The 20,359-nt window shown below is 46.9% G+C and overlaps 1 protein-coding gene across 5 annotated transcripts in view; it reads right to left on the bottom strand.

Moving 5' to 3' along the window:
- Positions 1 to 274: 274 nt before the first annotated feature.
- Positions 275 to 20,359, bottom strand: part of LOC106652791 (serine-rich adhesin for platelets-like) — a 49,297-nt gene continuing 29,212 nt past the window's right edge. For 4 of the 5 annotated variants that reach the window (XM_023459230.1, XM_023459231.1, XM_023459229.1 and 1 more), the window contains 6 exons: positions 13,275 to 19,593; positions 11,819 to 12,726; positions 10,976 to 11,537; positions 4,990 to 5,401; positions 3,652 to 3,891; positions 275 to 3,582 (listed from right to left, as the gene is read on the bottom strand). In XM_023459230.1, the coding sequence (XP_023314998.1) occupies positions 3,553 to 3,582; positions 3,652 to 3,891; positions 4,990 to 5,401; positions 10,976 to 11,537; positions 11,819 to 12,726; positions 13,275 to 19,593 (8,471 nt within the window). In that variant the 3' untranslated portion in view covers positions 275 to 3,552. The remainder of the gene's footprint in view (positions 3,583 to 3,651; positions 3,892 to 4,989; positions 5,402 to 10,975; positions 11,538 to 11,818; positions 12,727 to 13,274; positions 19,594 to 20,359) is intronic. The other variant, XM_023459233.1, reaches the window with a different exon arrangement.

Here is a 20,359-nt window from a genome sequence, read left to right as displayed (position 1 = left end):
TGGAAGGCGACGTTCAAACAAATGCAAAAAAACACGAGAAATAAAAGAATTAATTAAATTAGGCTTGGCATACGGTGTTTTAAAGACAAAAAAGAAATAATAAAAAATAAAAAGTATAGGCTTTTTAATTCTAACCATTGAAATGTTATTTTCGATGAGAAGTAAGTATTGAAAAACATTTTACGTAGGCGATTCAAATATTTAAAAATTATTTAAAATTTCCTATGCTCTTTACGACTAGAATAGGAAGAAGGAAAATGAATAAAACCATAAAAACAGTTGGTAACTTTTTATATTCTATATGTGTCTAAGTTCAAAAATCAAAACAGTGTATCATCACAAATTTGTTGCCTTAAATTGTATCAAAGTTAATTATATAATAATTAAACTATATTCACTTAAACTTACAAATAAAATTACAATTTCGTGCAGTAGTTAATTTAATTACAATTACATTTACACTTTTATTTGGATTCACAGCTCTGATTTTTTTTTATAATCTATACAGGCAAAATAGTGTTAACCGTAAGTCGTAATTCTTTTTTTAAAATTAATTCAGCGCCGGTGTTCATTTGAGAAAACTGATTTTTTTTTTTTTAGAAAAATATTACACGCGATTATTATCACTGCACGTGAATCCACGTTTAGCCCAACAATAATGAACAAGAATGCGCACGGGAAATAACAAAATTATGGGTGATTTTATTATTTCTCTTAAAATACCGTCTTGACCAACACACATTTACCACAACTACATAAATTACACTTCATGCTAACATGTATATTTGTAAACTCGTGCAACAGAGTTTTTTGCACGTATCCCACGCGTTCGATTAAATTTTTTTCTTTAACAAAATTTTTCCATGCATATTATTATGATATGTGTATTACATGTGCTTAAGGTAAATGTAAAAGGAACAAAATCGATGTAATTCACAAACGAAAGTGACAAATCTAAGTAAGACGATCTAAAAATTATGGAAGTCAAACCTTATCGCGTATCATGCCGTTAAGAGTTTTTATAATCAATGCAATGCATGTAGCGCTTTTGAGAAAATGATTTGTCGAATCTATGTCTAAAAATCTATTTACTTTGCCTTGTTTCGTCGTTGAATGAATTGATCATATTTTCAAAAATAGTGTAAGTCACATCTTCAATACTTGTTATCATAATTTCATTAATTTTTTGAGCTTCTGCTCGTAAAAAGGTTTCCTTCATTAGATATGTACTAAAATAAACTCGATTCAATCACACGTGGAATAAAAACTATTTCATGTCATCACACAAGTAAAACATTTCATTGATATTTAAAAAAACTGTCAAGGCAACATTTTCCGTCTTCCACGCGCTAATTTGTTTTGTTTTATTCATCGAACAAAATATTAGGCACATTGAACCCACTGTCCATTGGTCTTTAACGTTTTAGCACGAAATTTCATTCGATACTTAAAAATGTTATTTTCAAAAAATGTAGATAATTTTTCATACATGTAGTCTAATTTATCAATCAGAGTCGATTTTACTATTATCAGCTATACATACAACAGTGGTAAGAAATATGATCGTTCGAAAAATGAGTCATTTTGAGCAAGTTTTTCAGTTTAAGTAATATTATATTTTATCGAACATTGCAACGCACAAGTGAAAGTATTTCGTTTTTTTTTAGTAAAATTTAATACACAAATTTGCGTAAACACATTTGAAAAATACTGTTAGGTGTTTTTTTTAAGGCACTCGTGCGATAAATACATTCATCGGAATTCCTTTCGTCAAAAACAATTTGATATCTAAACGAAAAAAAATGTTGCTTGCATTTTTTTTCCTCGTACTTCTTATAGTCACGAATAACTTTTTTATCGTTACAAAAAAAGAAGCTACACTTCGTTGCACACATCACGAATTAACGTCTGAAAAAATGCACGGGCAATGTATATTTTGTCGTTTCTCGCGACTATATTTTCCATTTCACACGAAGCGTTTACGTCGGTAAGCTATATACGTTTTTTTTACGCTATATATATTTACACTTAACAAAATACGCAAGAGATCAAAAATAAATGATTACTTTCTCTTTGAACACTTTCACGAAGCATTATAATAAGGCACTGCCAGTGTACAGTTCACATTTTCGATGACAATAAATGTATACAACTTAATAACAATTGTTGTTCAGATCGAACGATTTAGCTATTTTTTTTTCTATTCGCATCTGCCTGTTAAATTTTTCGCGCAGCAACTCAAAATTCAAATAGGCTCTCGTTCGACGGGGTATCGTTCGAAGTCTGACAAAAAAAATGTTTGCGTGTACAATTTTACTGTATTTTTTCATTTGATACGTCACAAATACTCACACAATCGTACACTTGTTTTTTTTTGACACTGATAGTACAACATGCACACGTAAAAAGGTACGTCGAAAAAAAAAAAACTTACCTCTCCGTATATCACTCGTTTTTTTTTTTGTTTGTTATCTTACACTTAAACGTACAATTACGACAGTCGAGAACGCGCAAAAACTTACAAAACTCCATGTACAATTATATATTATTTAAATATTTACACGAGAGTAAGAGTCGTAGAGTTTATTACAATGTAATATAATATAGTATAATATAATATAATGCGGCACAGTTATGCGTGGAACGATTTTGGTATTCATCTGGAATATACAATTATACAATATTCGTAGCTATATATATATATATTTTTTTTTTTCATATAATATAACATATTATCTACACGTGTGTGCCAGAGCGAGAGATTCGGCGTCGTCGCTCTCCGAATCGAGCCCGCACACACACATACTTTATCGTTATACACAATTTTTACATTCTAATCTGGTCGAAGTCTCATCTCGAAACGACGGGAAAAAGCTCGGCCACGTGCATTTATTTTTATTTACGTAAAAAACAAGGAATAAAATCAAAACAAGAAAACAGAAACAAACAAAAAAATTGCATTACGGTCCCTCTGTACACAGTCTCGCGGCGACACCGCGCGTGCCATCGCTATACCTATACGGATCTTGTGCCTCGTGCTCCTCGGCTCCGCGACGACGATGATGATCCTTTAGCAGCAGCAGCAGCAACGAGCAACATTGTTATGTTATACAAATAAACGTCGAAGGCTGTCGCACGAGGCACATTATTATCTCGAGCTCTCGCGCGCGCGGTGCGCAAATTACCCTAGTTTTATATATATATACACACACTAACACACACTAACACATTATCGTTATTATTACACTATGTATATATATATGTGGTACGTACGTACGTACGCACGCGGCCGACATTTCTTATCGTCGATTGGCTTGCACACAGACATTTATTTATATTATGCTATAGCAGATAGTCGCGTCCGCTTCTCCGCGCGATATTATATGTAATGTACTTCTTTTTTTTTTCCTATAATCTTCTTTGGTTCAAGTGCGGTACAGCGCAGGGTTTTATTCTTTAGGATATACTGTCTTCTTTCTTTTTTCTTCTTCTTCCTTTAACGATTTTCAGTCGGGTTTTTTTTTTTTTTGCTCAATCGGCAGGCAGGCAACGCTACATGCCTTTAAAAATACTGGCAAAGTCCTGCGGAGAAGATAAGAATAATTATACACAATATTTTTGGTTGTAATTATTATCGTATATAGTACTCACCTGTACGACGACCTGCAGCGGGGTCGGCTCCATCAGCTGGTAATCGGTGCGCACGACGTCGGGCGGCAGCAGCTTCGGGCACAACTTGCCCGTGAACAGGAGGAACAGCATGTGTATGGCCCGGCGCTGGGTCAGCTCGGTGTGGCGATGCTGATAGCCGGCCAGGTGACGCTGGTGGCGCAGGGTCGACGGGAACCATCGCTCGCACAGCACGCAGTAACGCCGATGTCTGATCGTCGCCTGTACACAAAATACATCATTATATAAGTTACACAAATTGTCACATCGTGCGATGAGGGCCTTATCGCGTGACTCTTTTTTTTTAGAAATTAAATCGCGGATGCGTGTGTAACTTAATAAGCCAGCGCGACGTTTCGCGATAATATAATTACGCACCAATTACGCGTTGATCTACATTTACCAGTCCCCCGAAAAACTCGTGTGTATGTGTACCTATACATCACCGATACGACACTCGCGCAGTTAATTTTTCGTAAACAAGAGATAAGTGGCTCTCTCGGTGCCTCTGGTTTTTTGTACATACAGCTTTTTACTTTTATCGTCGATATAAAGCGTATGAAAATAATCATCTCATCGATAAAAAAAAAATGAAGAAAAAAAAAAATTAAGCGAACGATAGCGAGTGTGACTCTCGCTTTTTTTTGCTCTCGCTCTCTATGCGTGTTTCCGAGTATAACCCAAGAGCGATATGATTTGTGCGGTTTAGCCTCGCGACTAAATTGTTATACACGCACACACACACACACACACACACACGAGTAGTGAGCGCAACAACAACATTCGATTTTTTTCTTCTCTTCTCGTCAAAAGAAAAAGTGCTGCGGCGCATAAAAGTATATGGTCGAAGGAATAATTTTCACCACACACACGGCCTCGTAAGCGATTAGCATGATAAAGTTGAGCCAAAGCTGCTCTCCCCGAGACAAATACATTTAGCTGCAAAATTATGCACGGCACCGTATATAATAATATTCATATGTGTATCGTGTACAATAGGTATACGCGAGCGAGAGAGCAACATTTTTTGTTACTTTTATCATGATAATAAGCATACGCGACGCTGCAGAGATACAGAGTGAGAGACTATGGAGCGCTGCTGCTCATTTCTCATTCAACGAGCTGCTATTTTTTTTTTTTTTTTTTGTTACCGTAGCGTAATATAATATACAAGGATATTTGTGTATTTTATCTTGACGAGTAAATCGCTTTTCAACGCGCTCGATCGATGAATATTGCAGATTAGATTATTACTTTCGGAACGATCTTTGCGATGCTCTCCGTCACCGAATATAATGAAGTTTATTGTCTCTCTCTCACCTTATTGTGAAAAACGAGCTCCTTGACGATGCTCGACATGGTCATCTCAGGACCGAGCTTCAGCGCTTTGGCCTTGACACTGTCCAGGTCGATCTTGTCGTCCGAGACTTCGGTCGCGTCCTCCTCGACGCATTTGGCCGCAGCAGCAGCAGCAACTTCGTCGTTGTCGCCGCCGCCTCCGTCGACTTTATCCTCGTCTTCGTCGTTGTTGTTGGCAGCGACGTCGGAGCTGTTTTTCTCGCAGGATTTTGTCGTTGGCGCCGATGACGAGGACGATTTGTCGTTGGACTCAGCCGTCGTCGACGACGATCCATTGGACTTGTGCTGTTGTTGTTGACGCGAGGAGGACGACGAGGAGGAGGAGGAAGATTTGTTCCGATGTTCGATCGACGATCGACTGCGCTTCTCCGATCTGAATTCGAAAACACACAAAAATTCGAATGTTATGCTTTCGATGAAAAAAGAAAAAGGAAAAAACGAATGTTTTTCCAATAAAGTATAATACCGAGTACAATACGAATTTGCGCAAGAAAAGGAAATGCGCCTTCAATGCTAAACGCGCGCGCGGTTATGTGACTTTTACGAGGTAAGCTATATAATTGACGTTTGCTTTGCGATTTCAATGATTGTTGCTGTTTTTTTTCTCTCTCTCTCTCTCTCTTCTTTCGTTCCGCTCGGTGCTGTACACGGGTTTCTCTCTCTCTCTTGTGTAACGTGTTTTTCATTCCTCGCGGTTCTTTTTTTTTTCTCATTATTTTGTCGTATAGCGTCAACACGACGCGCGCAGCCGGGCCACATGCACCGCACCGCGCACGTTTTGATAACAAAAAAAAAAAAAAAAAATTGAAAAATGAAAAATGTGTACCAAAACGTGACCGAAACTTCTCTCTTTCGCGGAAAGAGGGCAAAAATTGCACTCGCGCCGCTTGGAGGTGCCCCGATCGGTATACGTGTATTTAAACGGGTGGTAGGTATATGCGGAAATCGATCGATCGAGCGAGGAAAACGCGAACACGCAGACGCGCGAGTGCGTTAATAACTGCCAAGATAAAACGGGGCCAAACAAACAATTCGCGCGCTCAACTGGAAGTACGTTTGCGTGTGTACGCGTGTGTAGGTCTCTTATCTGCATGTACGTATGAATGTTTGTGTGTGTGTGTGTGTGCGATGAGCAAACGAAGCAGCTCCGAACTCACGACTACATAACGCGCGATATTATTAAAAGTAAAATTGCATCGACGCAAAAAGAAGAAGATCGAGAGAAACTCGGCGATCGAATATATAATAATATGCACTCGAGCGAGGTCTGTCGTTATAACGTAACGAAGCGATTCCCCGCGACTCGCAGCTGCGCCATGCGTAGGTGTAATTGTAGCGGTATATATATCCACGTGACCATATGCTCGTGTATGTATAGGTGTGTTTATATTATAAATATGGTATGCATCATATATATATAGGCCTCCTGGACACGTGTGCGTGTGCACGCGTGCTCTATGTGTGTTTATATTATACTTGAAAAAAATTTCACTCGCAACTAGTATGCCGAGTCAAGGTTAATAACGCCGTGCATGAATATAATTGTCGTGCGCCGCCGCCGAGTATAAGTAACGTCATTCGCGGTGTGCGCTGCAATTCGCTCGCTCTGCTCGTAATAGAGGAGCGTGTAATTTTTTTTTAATGCCTGTACTTGCATACGCGCCTATATATACATAGGTATATAGTGGAGTGCGTTTTTTTTTCACGCGATAACGCGCTCTCACTCACTCTCACTCTCGCTCTCTCTCGTTTCAATTATTGTACATAGGTGTCGCGAACAATCCATATATATTTCGATTTCATTCGAAGGCGCGTACACGATCGTTGTTGTGTTTCGCAGAGAGAGACAAGTGCACGCGAGTATATAAGAAATGTTGTCAAATATTTGCACGATTTTCCGCTCAGCTGACGTTTATATGATATGATATGCGCCTATACGTCTCGATGAGTCTGCCAATTTGCCGCCGGAGTGCACTGCGAATCTACTCAGCAATAAATGCTGCAGCCTATGCCGTCGTATCATATGATACGTGTACGGTACTGTACACTCGTGATTTTTCTGCTGCGTCTGATATTTTGCCGTAATGTCGTCAACCTGCTGTTGTGTGCGTGTGACGAAACGCCACGATGTCGTGTACTTTATACCGTATACGTTGTCAATGGTTGAGTGAATATATATTCCATTGTACTACATACGGGCTCTGCCGTCGTGTGCGTATATATACGTGTACGATAATGCGCACCCGCACGGCGTACATGGCCGATTCTCCGTTGACTTCGGTCAGACCAAAAAATTTCGTACATGGAGAATGTTCTGAAATTTTGATTAAACCGCCGTCCATCCATCGCTCCCGCCATTTTCAACCGAAAATCGACGCTACGGAGGGTAACGCACGTTTCCAATGAAATAAACACAAAAACGTACGTTACTCTTCGCGGGGCAACGTCGAAGTATAGAATATTACTCGGTACAGCTTTTGTATGTAATACATCTGCGCGTTCTCCTACGCAGCTGCACCCTTAGAAATGTTTTGATGTGTCACTATGTACTGGACTGTATACACGGGTGTATACACATATACGCCCAGGTTGCTGCGCCTATACGCGTACGAATTCGTTATAACAATCATAATGATAACTTTTGATCTAGACTTGCTTCTTAAAAAAAAAAAAAAAAACTGGGCCAACAAGTGAGGCATGATTCAAGTACATATCTACAAACGATCGTGTATAATCTCCTCGATTTTGTATCTTGCTTTTTATATTACAAAAGAGAAGAAGAGTCTTACGGTCGCGCACATTAGCAAGTAGAGATTATACGTATAAAATTAGACTACCTGCTTAACGAAGTACTCTACCTGTGAAAAGAAATTTTTTTTAAACCGAAATTCTTATTGAAATATATAGTATCGAAGGTATTAAATGTCCTTTAAGCAACGCGCTTCCACGTTTAGCGCGGGAACAGATTTACGCGGGATTAAACATACTTTCACTTTTTTTCCGTACAACGGTCGTCCACGCAGAGGCGCCAAAACTACGCGAGTACACATCGGTCGAAATAAGATCAAAAGGCATATCGATCAGTTCTGTTGTTGCGCTCGTACTCGACGCACGTCATCGCTACCTCGAAATACTGTGACTCGCTCGCAAAAAGCGAGTAAAAATTGTGTTGATATAGTGTGCGCGCGCGAGCCCGCGAGTGAAAAAATGTTGGACGACTACGACGACGACTACGACGACGACTACGACGACGACGATGATATCTACCCTGAAGACCTGAAATACTACGACGGCAGGACGGCCGAAGAAAAATTGGCAGCGCTCAAGATGGCGCGAAAACAGGTGAACTGGAAACACGAGGATCAACGCAAGGCGTTTTTCTTCAATTTCTGCAGGTTGACGGTCGGATGGAGACGCGCCTTTCCCGATCTCCGTGACATCTTGGACCGTGACCAGATCGACTGGCTGCTCCAGGAGCTGGTGTGCTCGAAACTGGAGCGCGACTACGACGCGGTGTTCAAATTCGTCGTACAGACCGGCTACAAGGACGTGCCCGAGCTCGACGCGCAGGGCAAGCCCGTGGTGCGTCGTACCACGCCGATACATCGCCTCTTCAAACTCGGACGCTGGGACCACTATATCTGGCGCTTCTTCGACAGGTACGACGCGAACTACGTCGACGAGGACGGCTACACGCATCTGCACGCGGCCTGCGAGTTCGCCTACGAGGACGTCGTTCGGGGATTCCTCGAGGCGGGCCAGGATCCCAATAGCGTCCATCGCTCGACGGGCAACACTCCGCTGCTCGCGAGTCTGCGCTACAGCCACAATGCTCGGCCGAAAATCCTGCGGATGCTGCTGGAAGCCGGTGCCGATCCCAATGCGGCCAACGCCGACGGTGCGACTGCTCTGCACCTCATCTACACGAGACAGGAGCGTCCCCTGGGCAACGAGAGTCTCGTGGATCTGTTTTTCGGGACCTGCGACGGATTGGAGCGGCAAGTGCGGATCGTCGACGCGAGGGACAGCCGGGGTCGCAGCCCGCTGCAGTGCGCCGTGGACAGGCTGGAGCCGGACGTGGTGGACGCCCTGTTGGCGCGCGGCGCCAATCTCGACGGCTTCGTTTTCCCGAGCGAGGCACACCTGGACGAGTTCCTGCGTAAGAGCCGCTTGCGCATCGGGCTGGGGCTCAAGTTGCTGTACGCGTCGTCGCTGCTGCGCATCTGCGAGAGTCTCCGCGGAGCCGGATACCAGCTGGACCGAGCCGAGGCCACGGCCGTCATGAAGATGTTCGTCGATCACGGTTTCGTCGACAGGCCGACGAAGTCAAAGGTCAAATACGACTATTTGGACGACTACGAAAAGCAGTACTTGGTGAACTCGAAAAAGATGATCCTGCGTCCGAATCTCACGTTCCACGATATGCTCGCGTTGCTGCGAGATGGAGTGGAGCCGAAGGAGCCGCTCAAGTTGAAGGACTTCTACGAGTTCGCGCGGCGCAACGGAACCATGTGGTACAAGTTCGGCCCGAAAGGAGATCCCGTGCCGCGTATGTGCGAGAGAATGGCGCGAAAGACTTTCCTGAATTGGGCGCTGGATCCTTTCATGCAACTCACGCACTACCGACTGCCGCATCTCTGCTGCGACATGATACTGAAAAATCTGAAGAACGAGGATTTGTACAAAATTTGCGCGGCGGCGGCGGGGCTTGCCTCAGAAGGTACAAGAGCCGAGTCATGAGACACAGTTGTCGAAGGTATTTTTTGTTTTGTTTTGTTTTGTTTTACCTTCTAAACGAGTTTTCACTAATTGTTCTAGACTTTTCATCGTTTTTTTTTTTCAGGCTACGAAGTTGAGGAATCATTGATTTATATTTTCATTGACAATCTTGAAGTATTGTTGTTAGCGTGTAAGATGTGTTCATTGTGTAGTATATAAGTAAACAATTTTTAATCACGAAAATGTAGTTAATAAAAATAAATCGTACGTGTAATAAAATTTTACTACATTGAAAAACAGAACCTAGCCTATTGAATGCGATTAAGAAAGTTTGCTAAAATGTGCCAATACAATCGATATCGTTCTGAAAAAAAAAGATTCACCGAATAATACGATAGAATGAAATAAAAGACAGGGAAACGATCTAAATGACATTTTGCAATTAAAAACCGAGCGATGCAAAATCGACGGATCTACGAGCTTTTGTTTTCAATTGTTCGCGAATTATTACGTTCGGACAAAAGATATTTTTTACCCCGGACTTTTTATATTCTGTTAAAAGCATTCAATAAGATAATTGTACCATGGTATAAAATTGTGTCTTAAGAAGGTCACGATGTAATCGTACAAACGCCCTTTTTTCAAGTACACGAAAAAAAAAAACTACTTTAACCACGGTCGAGTTGACAGAGATTCACCCATATATGCAATACGAGCTCAGAGAGAGAGAGAGAGAGAAAGATGTGCGCTACATGCTGGCTATATACGAATACGCGGCGGGCTTATCAACGAATGTAGCGGCGGCGGCGGAGCATTATACATGTGTTGCACAATCTCTCCTCCTCGCTCTCGCTCGCGCGTCGACTTTCCTCATCGAGGTCGGAAAAAACCGCTGCTGCTGCTGCCGCCGCCGCTCGACTACGCGCCGTGAATGCTTGATTAGACACATTTCTTATTTATTTTTTCGACCGTGTCTCTCACTCTCTGTCGTGGCTTCGAGCCGGGCGCGCATCCTGCAGGCCCGTACGTAATAATACTCCGTTTTTACATGTATCACATATTTACGTATACAAAAAAAAAGAAAAGAAAAAAGAACAGCATCGCGTTGAGCTACTTATTTTTTCGTACGTGTGTGCGTTCGCCTCGACGCAACGGTAGCAGTATAGGCAGTTTATATTATACACACACTGCTTATATACGAATGTAAATATTTGACAGTCAAACTCACTTGTGCGTCGTCGTCGTCGTCGTTGAGTCGCTCTTCGATCCGGAACCAATCTCACCGATCACTTCGAATTTTCTCTTCTTGCTCGTCGGTTCGGTGTCTCTAATTACATCATCGTCGCCGCCACTACCGGTCTTGCTCGTCGTCTGTTTTCCAATCTGCTCGCTCGCTAGATCGCCTATATACTTTTTCAGCGTCTCCTTGGCCGCCATGACTTCCTTCATCAGCAGATCCGATTCGGAGCAACGATCGATCTGCTCGACTCTTTCCTCGCTATCCCTTTGCTCCTCCTCCTCCAGCTGGTCTAAACTTTCTTCTCGTTGTTGTTGCGCTCGTCGTTCTCTACGCGGTTGTCGTCGACGATGAAAGATTATTTGCTGCAGCGACGAGGCGCTGGCCGAGTCTTGCTGGACGAAGAGATGCTGTATCGAGGAGGAGGAGCCGTCGACCTCGAGCATCGAGGCGTCCTCGATGATTACTTGCTGGAGAGTAGTCGTAGCCGCCGACGACGACGAGCAGCTCGCCGACTCCTCGATGATGATGTTCGAGGCGTCCTCTATCACTGCTACGGACATGTCACACATACACGGGTCACAGCGATATTATCCATCGAGTAGATGTAGTAGTAGTAGTAGAGGTTGTGAAGGAGATTTTTTTTTTTGCAGTGCCGAGATGCGCCAATTGACTGATCGCGTATACGTTTTTGTTACGTTCGATCAACCGATTGGGATATATCGTTTTGTTTATTCATTTTGTTTTTTTTTTTTATAATTCGTGCCGATACTGGTGAATGAAGAAGTAGAAGATATGTGCGACTTTTTTTTTGGTTTTATGAGGAGAGCTTACCTAATTGATCTTCGTCAATGAGAATGCCCGTGATCTCTCGATGGCTCTCCGTGGACGAGGATGCATCGTCGTCGTCGTCGTCGTCGTCGTTCGTCAAGAGGACGGCGCTCTTGTCACGATGCGCCTTGACGACGACGCAATTGAGCGGCACTTGCATCATCGTCGTTCCTTCCTCCTCCTCCTTTTCCTGCTGCTGCTGGTCGATCTCCATTTCCAGCTGGTAGTGCACTTCGTCCTCCTCTAATTTCGCCGCCGATGCCACCTCCATGTCAACGGGCGAGGCCGGCATTATCTCGATGGTCGTCTGGCTGTCGTCCGACGACTCGACCTTGATGATCGACCGGTCGTTGCACTCGTCGCTGTTGTTGGTGTACTTGCTCGTCGTCGTCAGCTCGTCGTCCATGGTGGTGCCGTCCACCTCGACCTCGTGCACGTCCAAGTTCTTGTCGACGATGAACTTCTCGCTGTCGTCGATCGTCGTCATCGGATAGTCGAGCTTGATCTCTTGCTCTTGTTGTGGCTGCTGCTGACAGCACGAGTTCAAGGACGCTTCGCCGGCAGCGAGCTCGACGATCGTAGACAGGGGCTTGAAGTCGTCCGCGGCACCACCGCCGCCGTTATCTAGTCTGCTGTTCATGTTCTCGTCGAGGGACTTCCAGTAGCTCGACTGATCCTCCTGCTTTCGATCTGTCGTCGTCGTCGTTTTTTCTACGGTATTGCTGGCGTCGAGCATCATCGTGGACTCGCTCCAGGTCGACGTCGTAGTGGTGGTGGTCTGCTCGGTGGAGGCGCGCCGATTCTTAGTGCTCGTCGTCGTCGTCGGCGGTGGTGGCGCGAAACGATCCAGATCCGAGGTCGAGCTGGAGCGCGACAGCTGCTCCCGCTGCTCTTTCAAGCCCGAGAGGAACCTGCAATTTTTACATTACACAGCACTCGTTCACGATTTTTGAGGACAACTCGAGTATATTCGAAGAAACACGAGTTGAAATGCGTTATCCGAGGCTTACGAGCGCGCGATAGTGTTAAATTCTATGTACAACGACGAGATGTTTGCACAACTAAAAGTCACGGCCTTTATCGGCTCTCTAAAATTCCATATTTTATTTATACGTATATAGCATAGCGCTGAGTTTTTTAATCGCGCTTAGACTCGTGACCGAAGGCTCGATCGGAGGAGAGCGAAAAAAAAAACATACATTATACGTGATAAAGAGCCAACGTTATATCTCTCGCGTATACATTTTCCTCGACGTAATAATGATTTTTTCTTTCTGTCTTTTTTTTGCATACTTTCGTGTATCAACGTAGCTGGGGGCATTCACACTTTTATTTAAATGTTTTTTCTGCCGAGACAATAAATTATAGATAGAATAAAGTATCGATAGCACGCAGAGATTAAATTTCTTAAAATTAACAAGCATTTTCAAAGTTCTTACAATAATAATGAGCAACGAACCTTTGCCACTGTAAAACCTTCGACTCGGGCTCTTGCTCGATCCTCGGCTTCTCCTCGTTCTTCGTCTCCTCCACCTCCGCCATCTTCGCTGCCGCTGTCGTTGCCGCAGCGGCGGCCGGCATCGTCTCGCCGTCCTTGACCATCTTCACGACCAGCTTCATCTTTCTCTTGTCCTTGGCCATGTAGTCGAGAATCTTGGATCGTCTGAGGACGACCTGGCACTGAGAGTTCACGATCGCCTCCTTGCTCAGCTCGCACTTGAACTCGGCGTTGGGCGAGTCGCGCTTCAGTATGACCTTGGGCACTTTGCTGCTGCTCCTCGACGCGCCGCTGCTGCTGTTGCTGCCGCTGCTCTTCTTGCGCTTTTTGCTCTTGTTGCTGTTGTTGCCGAATTCCGTTCCGCTGTCCGAAGGCGACGACGACGACGACGTTGAGGACGACGAGGACGACGAGGAGCTTTCCGAGTCGATTTCTCGCTTTTGTTGGCCCTGCTTCGTCGATCTCCTGGACAGAGAAGCGTGGACACTGGCAGTGCTGCGTTTCTCCGACGAGGACGAGTAGTTGGGCGACTCTTTTTTCGGTCTGAACTTGGCCGGCTCGACCGAGGACGGATTCGAGTCTAGCTTGTTGCTGCCGCTGTCTTCGTGCAGCGACTTGTTGTCGGTGATCTTCGGCAAACTCTTCACATTGGTAATGGTCATCTTGAGCAAATTCTTGGGCTCGCTGGAGTTCGGCACCTCCGCGCTCTGCACGACCCTCGGCTGGTTTTCCTCCAGCTTGATCTTCATCTTCGGCACCTTGGAATCGTACAGAGCCACAGAGGCAGCGGCGGCGGCAGCCGAGGAGGCCTCGCTACTGGTGTCCTCGAGCTTGAACTTGACCCGATGGCCGTTGCCGCTGCTCTTGATCTCGTCCTCGCTCGAGCTGTCCGACGAAAACTCCTCGATCTTCGGCGTCGCCGGCCTCGATGACTTGATGACGTTGCGTATGATCATCTTCGGGATCTTCGGCTGCAGCGATAACGTGGACAACGACGACGACGACGACATCGTCGACTCGTCGACGCCACTGCAGGCACTGCTGGCCTTGGTGCGTATCACGAGCTTCGGTACTGTCTTCGGCGGGGCTGGCGTCGTCGTCGTCGTCGTTTGTTGGACGTCGTTGTTGGTCTGCGAGGCGTAGAGCTTCTCCTCCTTGAGGAACTTTTCGCAAAAGTCCGAGTCAAGCTTGCTCTTGTCGATCGAGCAGGGCAGCGCGTAGGATGATCCAGCGCCGAACTCGTCGCTCGACAGTCTCTTGCGCTTCAGCGATTTTCGCCTCCTCGTTCGTTCCTCCCTGCTGGATTTGGAGCGTGGCGTGGGCGGAGGTGTCGGCGTCTGTGCGGCGTAAGCAGCAGCAGCAGCAGCCGCGGCGGCAGCAGCCTGCTGCGCAGCTTTCAGAGCTTTCGGCGGCCTTCCCCGTCGAGGTTTGGGCTTTACCGGCGCTTCGATTATCGGCGAAGGCACTCGGTGTTTATTGTAACTCGAACACCCATCGTCCAGGGCATTTCCAAACATAGAGAGCAGTCGTTGTTCGTTGCTGCTTTTCGAGCTATCTGCACCGGTGGTGGCGCTGGTTTTCGAGCTTGCGGCCGCGGCGGCGGGCTCGAACGATCCCAAAACTTCCTCGAGAACCTTCAACATGTTCTCGTTCTTGCTCATGCTGTCCTGATCGATGTGCAGCGGCGAATTGTAGCTGGATAAATGTTCGCCGCTCTCCATCGCGTCGAAGGTGGCGGTGGAGCCGAACAGTTCGTGCAGCGGCGTAAAGGGCGCGGAGGATTCCGATTTGATCAGAGGCTGGTACAAAGATCCTGTATTTTCGTTGAAAATCGATGAACTTTCGAACGGGTCGCTTATCACCTCCACGGTTTGGTGTTCGATCTCGATAGGCTCCGTCTGGGGCTCGTTACCGATATTGAGCGAATTTTTATTCCGTTCGTTCGAGTCGACTGTTTGCTCCTTCGCTTCGATAGCAGCGGCAGCATCGGTCGTAGAATTCAAAGAAGCAGAAGATTCGCTCTCGGAAGGCAGAGGAACGTCCGCGGCGTCGTTCTTTTCAACCGCGGATGATGGAATTTCGGTCATTTCGTTCGCCGATTCCTTCTCCTCGAAAGTTTCGATGGCATCCGGAACTGGCGAAGTTTCTTTTTCCGTTGTTGAGATGCAGCTCGAAGCGGTAGCATCTTTTTCGACGGCTGTCGTCGATTCGGAAGTCGATTTGTCCGGAACGGACGAGGCTAATTCGACCTCGACCTCGACCGGAGCAGGAACTGAATTTTCTGGACGGGTGTCCAAAGCCGGTGCAGATTTTTCTTTACGACTGGTCGACATTGACAAACCGTCGATCGCGATCTTTTTCAAGCTCGGTAGAGGTATATCCTTGACGCTCACCAAATCGACCTCTTCTTCTTTCGTATTCAACTTAAAATCCGATGTTTCGTGGAGTTTATTCAAAGCGCTGTCCAAGGCGGAAAAAAATTTCTCCTTCTTGATCGTCAAATCAATCGTGTCCGACGTTTTTTCCTCTTTTTCCGAGTCTTTATTTTCCGCGCTCGGATCCCGATCGGCTTTGTCATCTTTTATTTTTTTGCCGTCTTCGCTCAACTCAGACTTGTCGCTCTCCACCTTGCCGTCTTTTTCCAACGTCAAATCCAACCAACTCGTATCGCTGACTTTCGTCAGAAAAGAAGAATCGAATTTTTCATCGTCGTCTACGTCGTCCTCATCCTCGATCACGACGCAGCTGTCGTCCGATTTCGTAGCGGTAATCGCTGTCAGGCTCTTGTATCTCGACTCCTCGTCCTCGAGCTTCCTCAGTATGTCCTGCTGCAGATTGGTCAGATCGACGATGCATCGATCAACACTAACGATCTTGGTGTCTTTTTCGTCGAGGGTAACGTTACCCTTGATGACGTCCTCGAGCTGATCCAGCGACTCGTTGAGCCGCTTGCTGACGGTCAAGGGGGGCGGCGGCGACGTAACTCGGGGCGAGCGAAACTTGAGCATCGTCATGGAGCAGTCGTTGAAGAGCTGCCGAAAGTTGAGGTGGTCGGGCGGCGGCGAGGGGCAGCGGCTGATCTCCATCATGGACTTCTCGTCGACCGCCTGGTCGGCGGCGTCTTCCACGGGGGCTGGCGCGAGTTCGGCCACTTGCTCGAAATCGCTCTCGTTCAGTATCACTTCGGTGGCACTTTTCACTACTGTCGTTGCTGTTGCTTTCTCGTCGTCTGCGTCGACACTACTACTCGTCACTTTGTTTACATTATCGAGCGCGCACGTGTCAACTCGTTGTTGTTGTTGGGGCACTACTTTGACGTCACTATTACCACCACCACTGTTCTTCACTACTGGCGCACAGTCACTTTGATTATCATCACAAGCCACCGCTGCTGGCACACTATTCTCGTCACTCACTGGGCGCGATTCCTCGCTGCTCTTCTCCCTGCGACGATTGCACTTGTCCTTGCGGCTGTAGGGCTTCATGCGTCGCCTCTCGTCGCTGTAATGCCGGTCGATCGTTTCACCGGGTCTGCTGCTGGTGCTGGTCTTTGTCCCGTTGAAGCTCTGCTGCTGCTGCGGAAATAATTTGCCACCAACGCCGCCGTGCTGTCCTTCGCGCCGTCTCGCCTCCATGACGAGGGCCCGATACGTGTACCTCGGATTCGGACTGTACTGTATCTTGCCGTCCTTGGTCGTGTAGACGGGCACCTGGTCGAGATTGCCCATCTTGTCCAGCAGAGGATCCGATAGTGCGGCTGCGACTGTTGTACCACAGCTGCCGCTGCTGCTGGCGTGACTGGAAGCGACGCTGTCTCGTCGTCCCGCGGCTTTCGTCGTCGGCAGACTCACGTCGTCGCACTGGCCGGTGTAGGGCTCGACGTCGAAATTGTCGAAATCCGTATCAGCGACGTCTTTCGAGCAGCTCGGCACCGCCGCCGATTCCACCACCACCACCGGACAGTCGATGAAGTTGTTGTTCTTGATGCAGCTCGCGTCGGCCAGCACCTCGTCGATCAGACGCTGGCTCTTCATGATCTGCTTCAGAGCCTCGTCGGTGGCCGCTTCGACGGATGCATTATTACCGTTGTGCTTATTGAGCTTTTCGTCTCGTTTACGAAAAGTCGTCTCGTTCGACGACTCCGACTTCTCGAGCTTTTCTATGGGAAACTCGGCGGCGTCCAGCACCTCGGTTTTGTCCACCTTGAAAATATCCGCGACAGTGGGCTTCTCGTCGAGGCCGTCGAGACAGGACTTGAAGCTCGACAGATCTTGCTCCAGCTGTCTCAGTAAGCTCTTATCGTCGAGCTTTTTTTCGTCTTTTTTCGGTGAAGAAATCATCGCTGTCGAGTTCGTAGTAGGCTTGTCGTCCTTGCTTTCCGAACGATCGGCGAGAGCGTCGTTGTCCAGAAAGGCATTCTGATTGACGAAGGTCAGGGTGTGCTCCTCCTCCTTCTCGAGCAGTATCACAGCCTCCAGACTCTTGCTTTTCTCGAGCAGATCGATCGAAGCCTCCTCGACGATCTTATCGTTCGTCGTCGTCTTTTCCACGACGACGTCGTTGCTCTTCTCAGCCTCGAGCTGAGTCACAGTGGTCTTTTCTTCGGTACTGCAGGGCACGACCTCCTTGACGGACAGATCGCAGCTGGTGCTGACTATCTCGCGCTGCTCCTCCTCTTCGCTGGTCGTCGTGATGGAGGCGCGACAGTCCAGCACGCAATTGGTCGGCGGCAGCGAGATGTTGAGCAGCTGATTCGACGTGCTGACGATCTCCGTGTCGTTGGAGCGTTGGCTCTCGACGCGCGACACGTTGATCTCGATCTTGATGGCCTCTTTCGAGCTGCTCGTCGCCGTTGTCGTCGTTGTGGAACTGGACGTAGAGCCGTTGCAGCAGCTCGTCTCCTTTTTGTCGGTGATCTGCAGCTCGACGTTCGGCAGCTGTATCTTGATGTCCGAGTCGACGCAGCTTTTCGTACTGCCGTTGCTGTTGCTGCTGCTGCTCGTCTCCTCGCTCGTCGCGGGCTTCGTCAAGCTCTCGTCGATCGAAGCCGGCGGTGGCGGCGGCGGCGGGGGAGGCGACGCTTGACGCGACGTCCTCTGCCGCGCGTTGTTGAATTTCGTCTCGGGCAGCAGAGGCAGCGACGCGTTGAATATCAACTGCTGCGTCGGCGACGACGATGTCGGACTACCACTGCCACTACTACTGCTGTGGTCGGTGACACTCGTGGACACACAATTGTTATTATTATTATTATTATGAAAAACCGGAATGTTATTATTGTTGATATTGACGCCGTTTCTCAGCTCGTCGATGCTGCTCTTGAGCATCTCGATGTCGTCCTGCATCTGGCCGATGCCCTTGCGCGCCTTCTTAATACTGCGAAACTCGTCGAACAGGTCCTCGTTGCTTTGCTGCTGCTGCTGTGATTGTTGCTGCTGCTGCTGTTCGGTGCACTGTTGTTGCTGGGCCTCGGCCTCGACCGAGCGCGCCCGTTTACGCGGAAAGTTCAGTCTCTCGATTCTGAAATTCTTCAAGGCCGAGTCCACGGATTTTCTGGGCTTGCGTTCAGTCGGCAGCATTTCCAAGCTCGACTTTTCGCTCATCGTCGTCGTTGTTACAGCAGTAGCAACGACGTCTTTTTGCACGAGTATTGGCATTGATGCGGCGGCGGCGGTCACTTGCGCGGGCTTCTCAGTAGCAGCTACGACGACTTCCTGAGGTTTCTCGCTCGCCCTAGGTAACTGACCTTTCGTCGCATCCGTCATTTGCTGCTGCTGCTGCTGCTGCTGCTCGGCTATATTGATGAGGCCTGATTTAATCTTTCTAAAGAGCCTTAGACTGCTGGTCTTTCGCGCGCTCGATTCCGCCGTCGTCGTCGTCATTGGCACTTGTTGTTGTTGTTGTTTTTCCTCGACGAGTCGATGATGATCGCCGAAATGATTGTCGAGCTCCAGCCACATGTCGTTGACCTTCTCGTCGTCCGAGTCGAAGACCCGTATGTTGGTGATGGGCGGCGTGTCCTTGATGATCTTCGTCAAGCAGTTGCCCTCCATCGGCGGGGCGGGCATCCTCGGCTCGTCGCCGTGGATCATCACGCTCGACGACGAGTTGGACAGGTCCGAGAAGTCGATGGCCGAGTTGATGTTCTCGGGATGGCTCGTCGTCGTCGTCAACAGCGGCATACTGTTGCAGCTACTCGGTTTCGTCGTCGTCGTTGCCACTTCCGGCTGTTGATTATCGTTGCCACTGCTGCTGCTCTGCTCCTCGCGATCCGCGACTTCTGCGAGTGAGCAGAAAAACAAAAAATTGTCCGTGTTACATTATCAAAACAGTGTGTGTCGAAAATGAGCTTATAAATGCATATACACATCGACTCGAGAAGCGAGCATCGTAAGCACAATATTTTTATTTCAGCGACTGCTGCTGCTTACCAAGCCGTGTGTGTGTTTGTGCGTGTTGCAATATGCCGCGCAATATATGTAAATATTATATTATGCACGTTCTCGCTCTCTCGACGAGTCGTTTTTTTTTTTTTTTTTTTTNTTTTTTTTTTTTTTTTTTTATTCAATAACAACAAAAACGTGGTACGTGAGCTGCACGCTGCATTTAAAGAAGAAGCAGAAGAAGAAGAAGAAGAGGAGCAAAAAAAAAGCGTAACATATGGAGCGTCGGAAAAATCCGATAAATATTGTCCATCGCGCTGTGCAAATTTCAATCGCACGGGGTCGCGCGAGAAGCAAACAAATCGTCCAATATATTATATTACACGCGTTATCCAACGCACGAGAGAGAGAGATGGCGTTTGAATATTTATAACGATGTTGCACAAAAAAAAAGGTCATTCCGATCGGCGGCGGTCGGTATATACATGTATACAAGCGATGGATCGCTGACGTAAGCATCGCAGAGTTCGTGCATAAAACCGAACGAGCCACACACACACGTATGCATACGGAGGCACGAGAAAATTATAATATCATACGCGGAATACCGCGCGGAAGAGCTTGAAAAAAAAAAAAGAGTCTAGCAGTAGAAAATTCGCACAG

The sequence above is a fragment of the Trichogramma pretiosum genome, unplaced genomic scaffold (assembly GCF_000599845.2).
Source record: "Trichogramma pretiosum strain Unisexual culture from Peru unplaced genomic scaffold, Tpre_2.0 scaffold58, whole genome shotgun sequence".
Taxonomy (NCBI): domain Eukaryota; kingdom Metazoa; phylum Arthropoda; class Insecta; order Hymenoptera; family Trichogrammatidae; genus Trichogramma; species Trichogramma pretiosum.
Note: the sequence above shows the minus strand (reverse complement) of the source record. Positions and strands in the feature narration are given on the sequence as shown.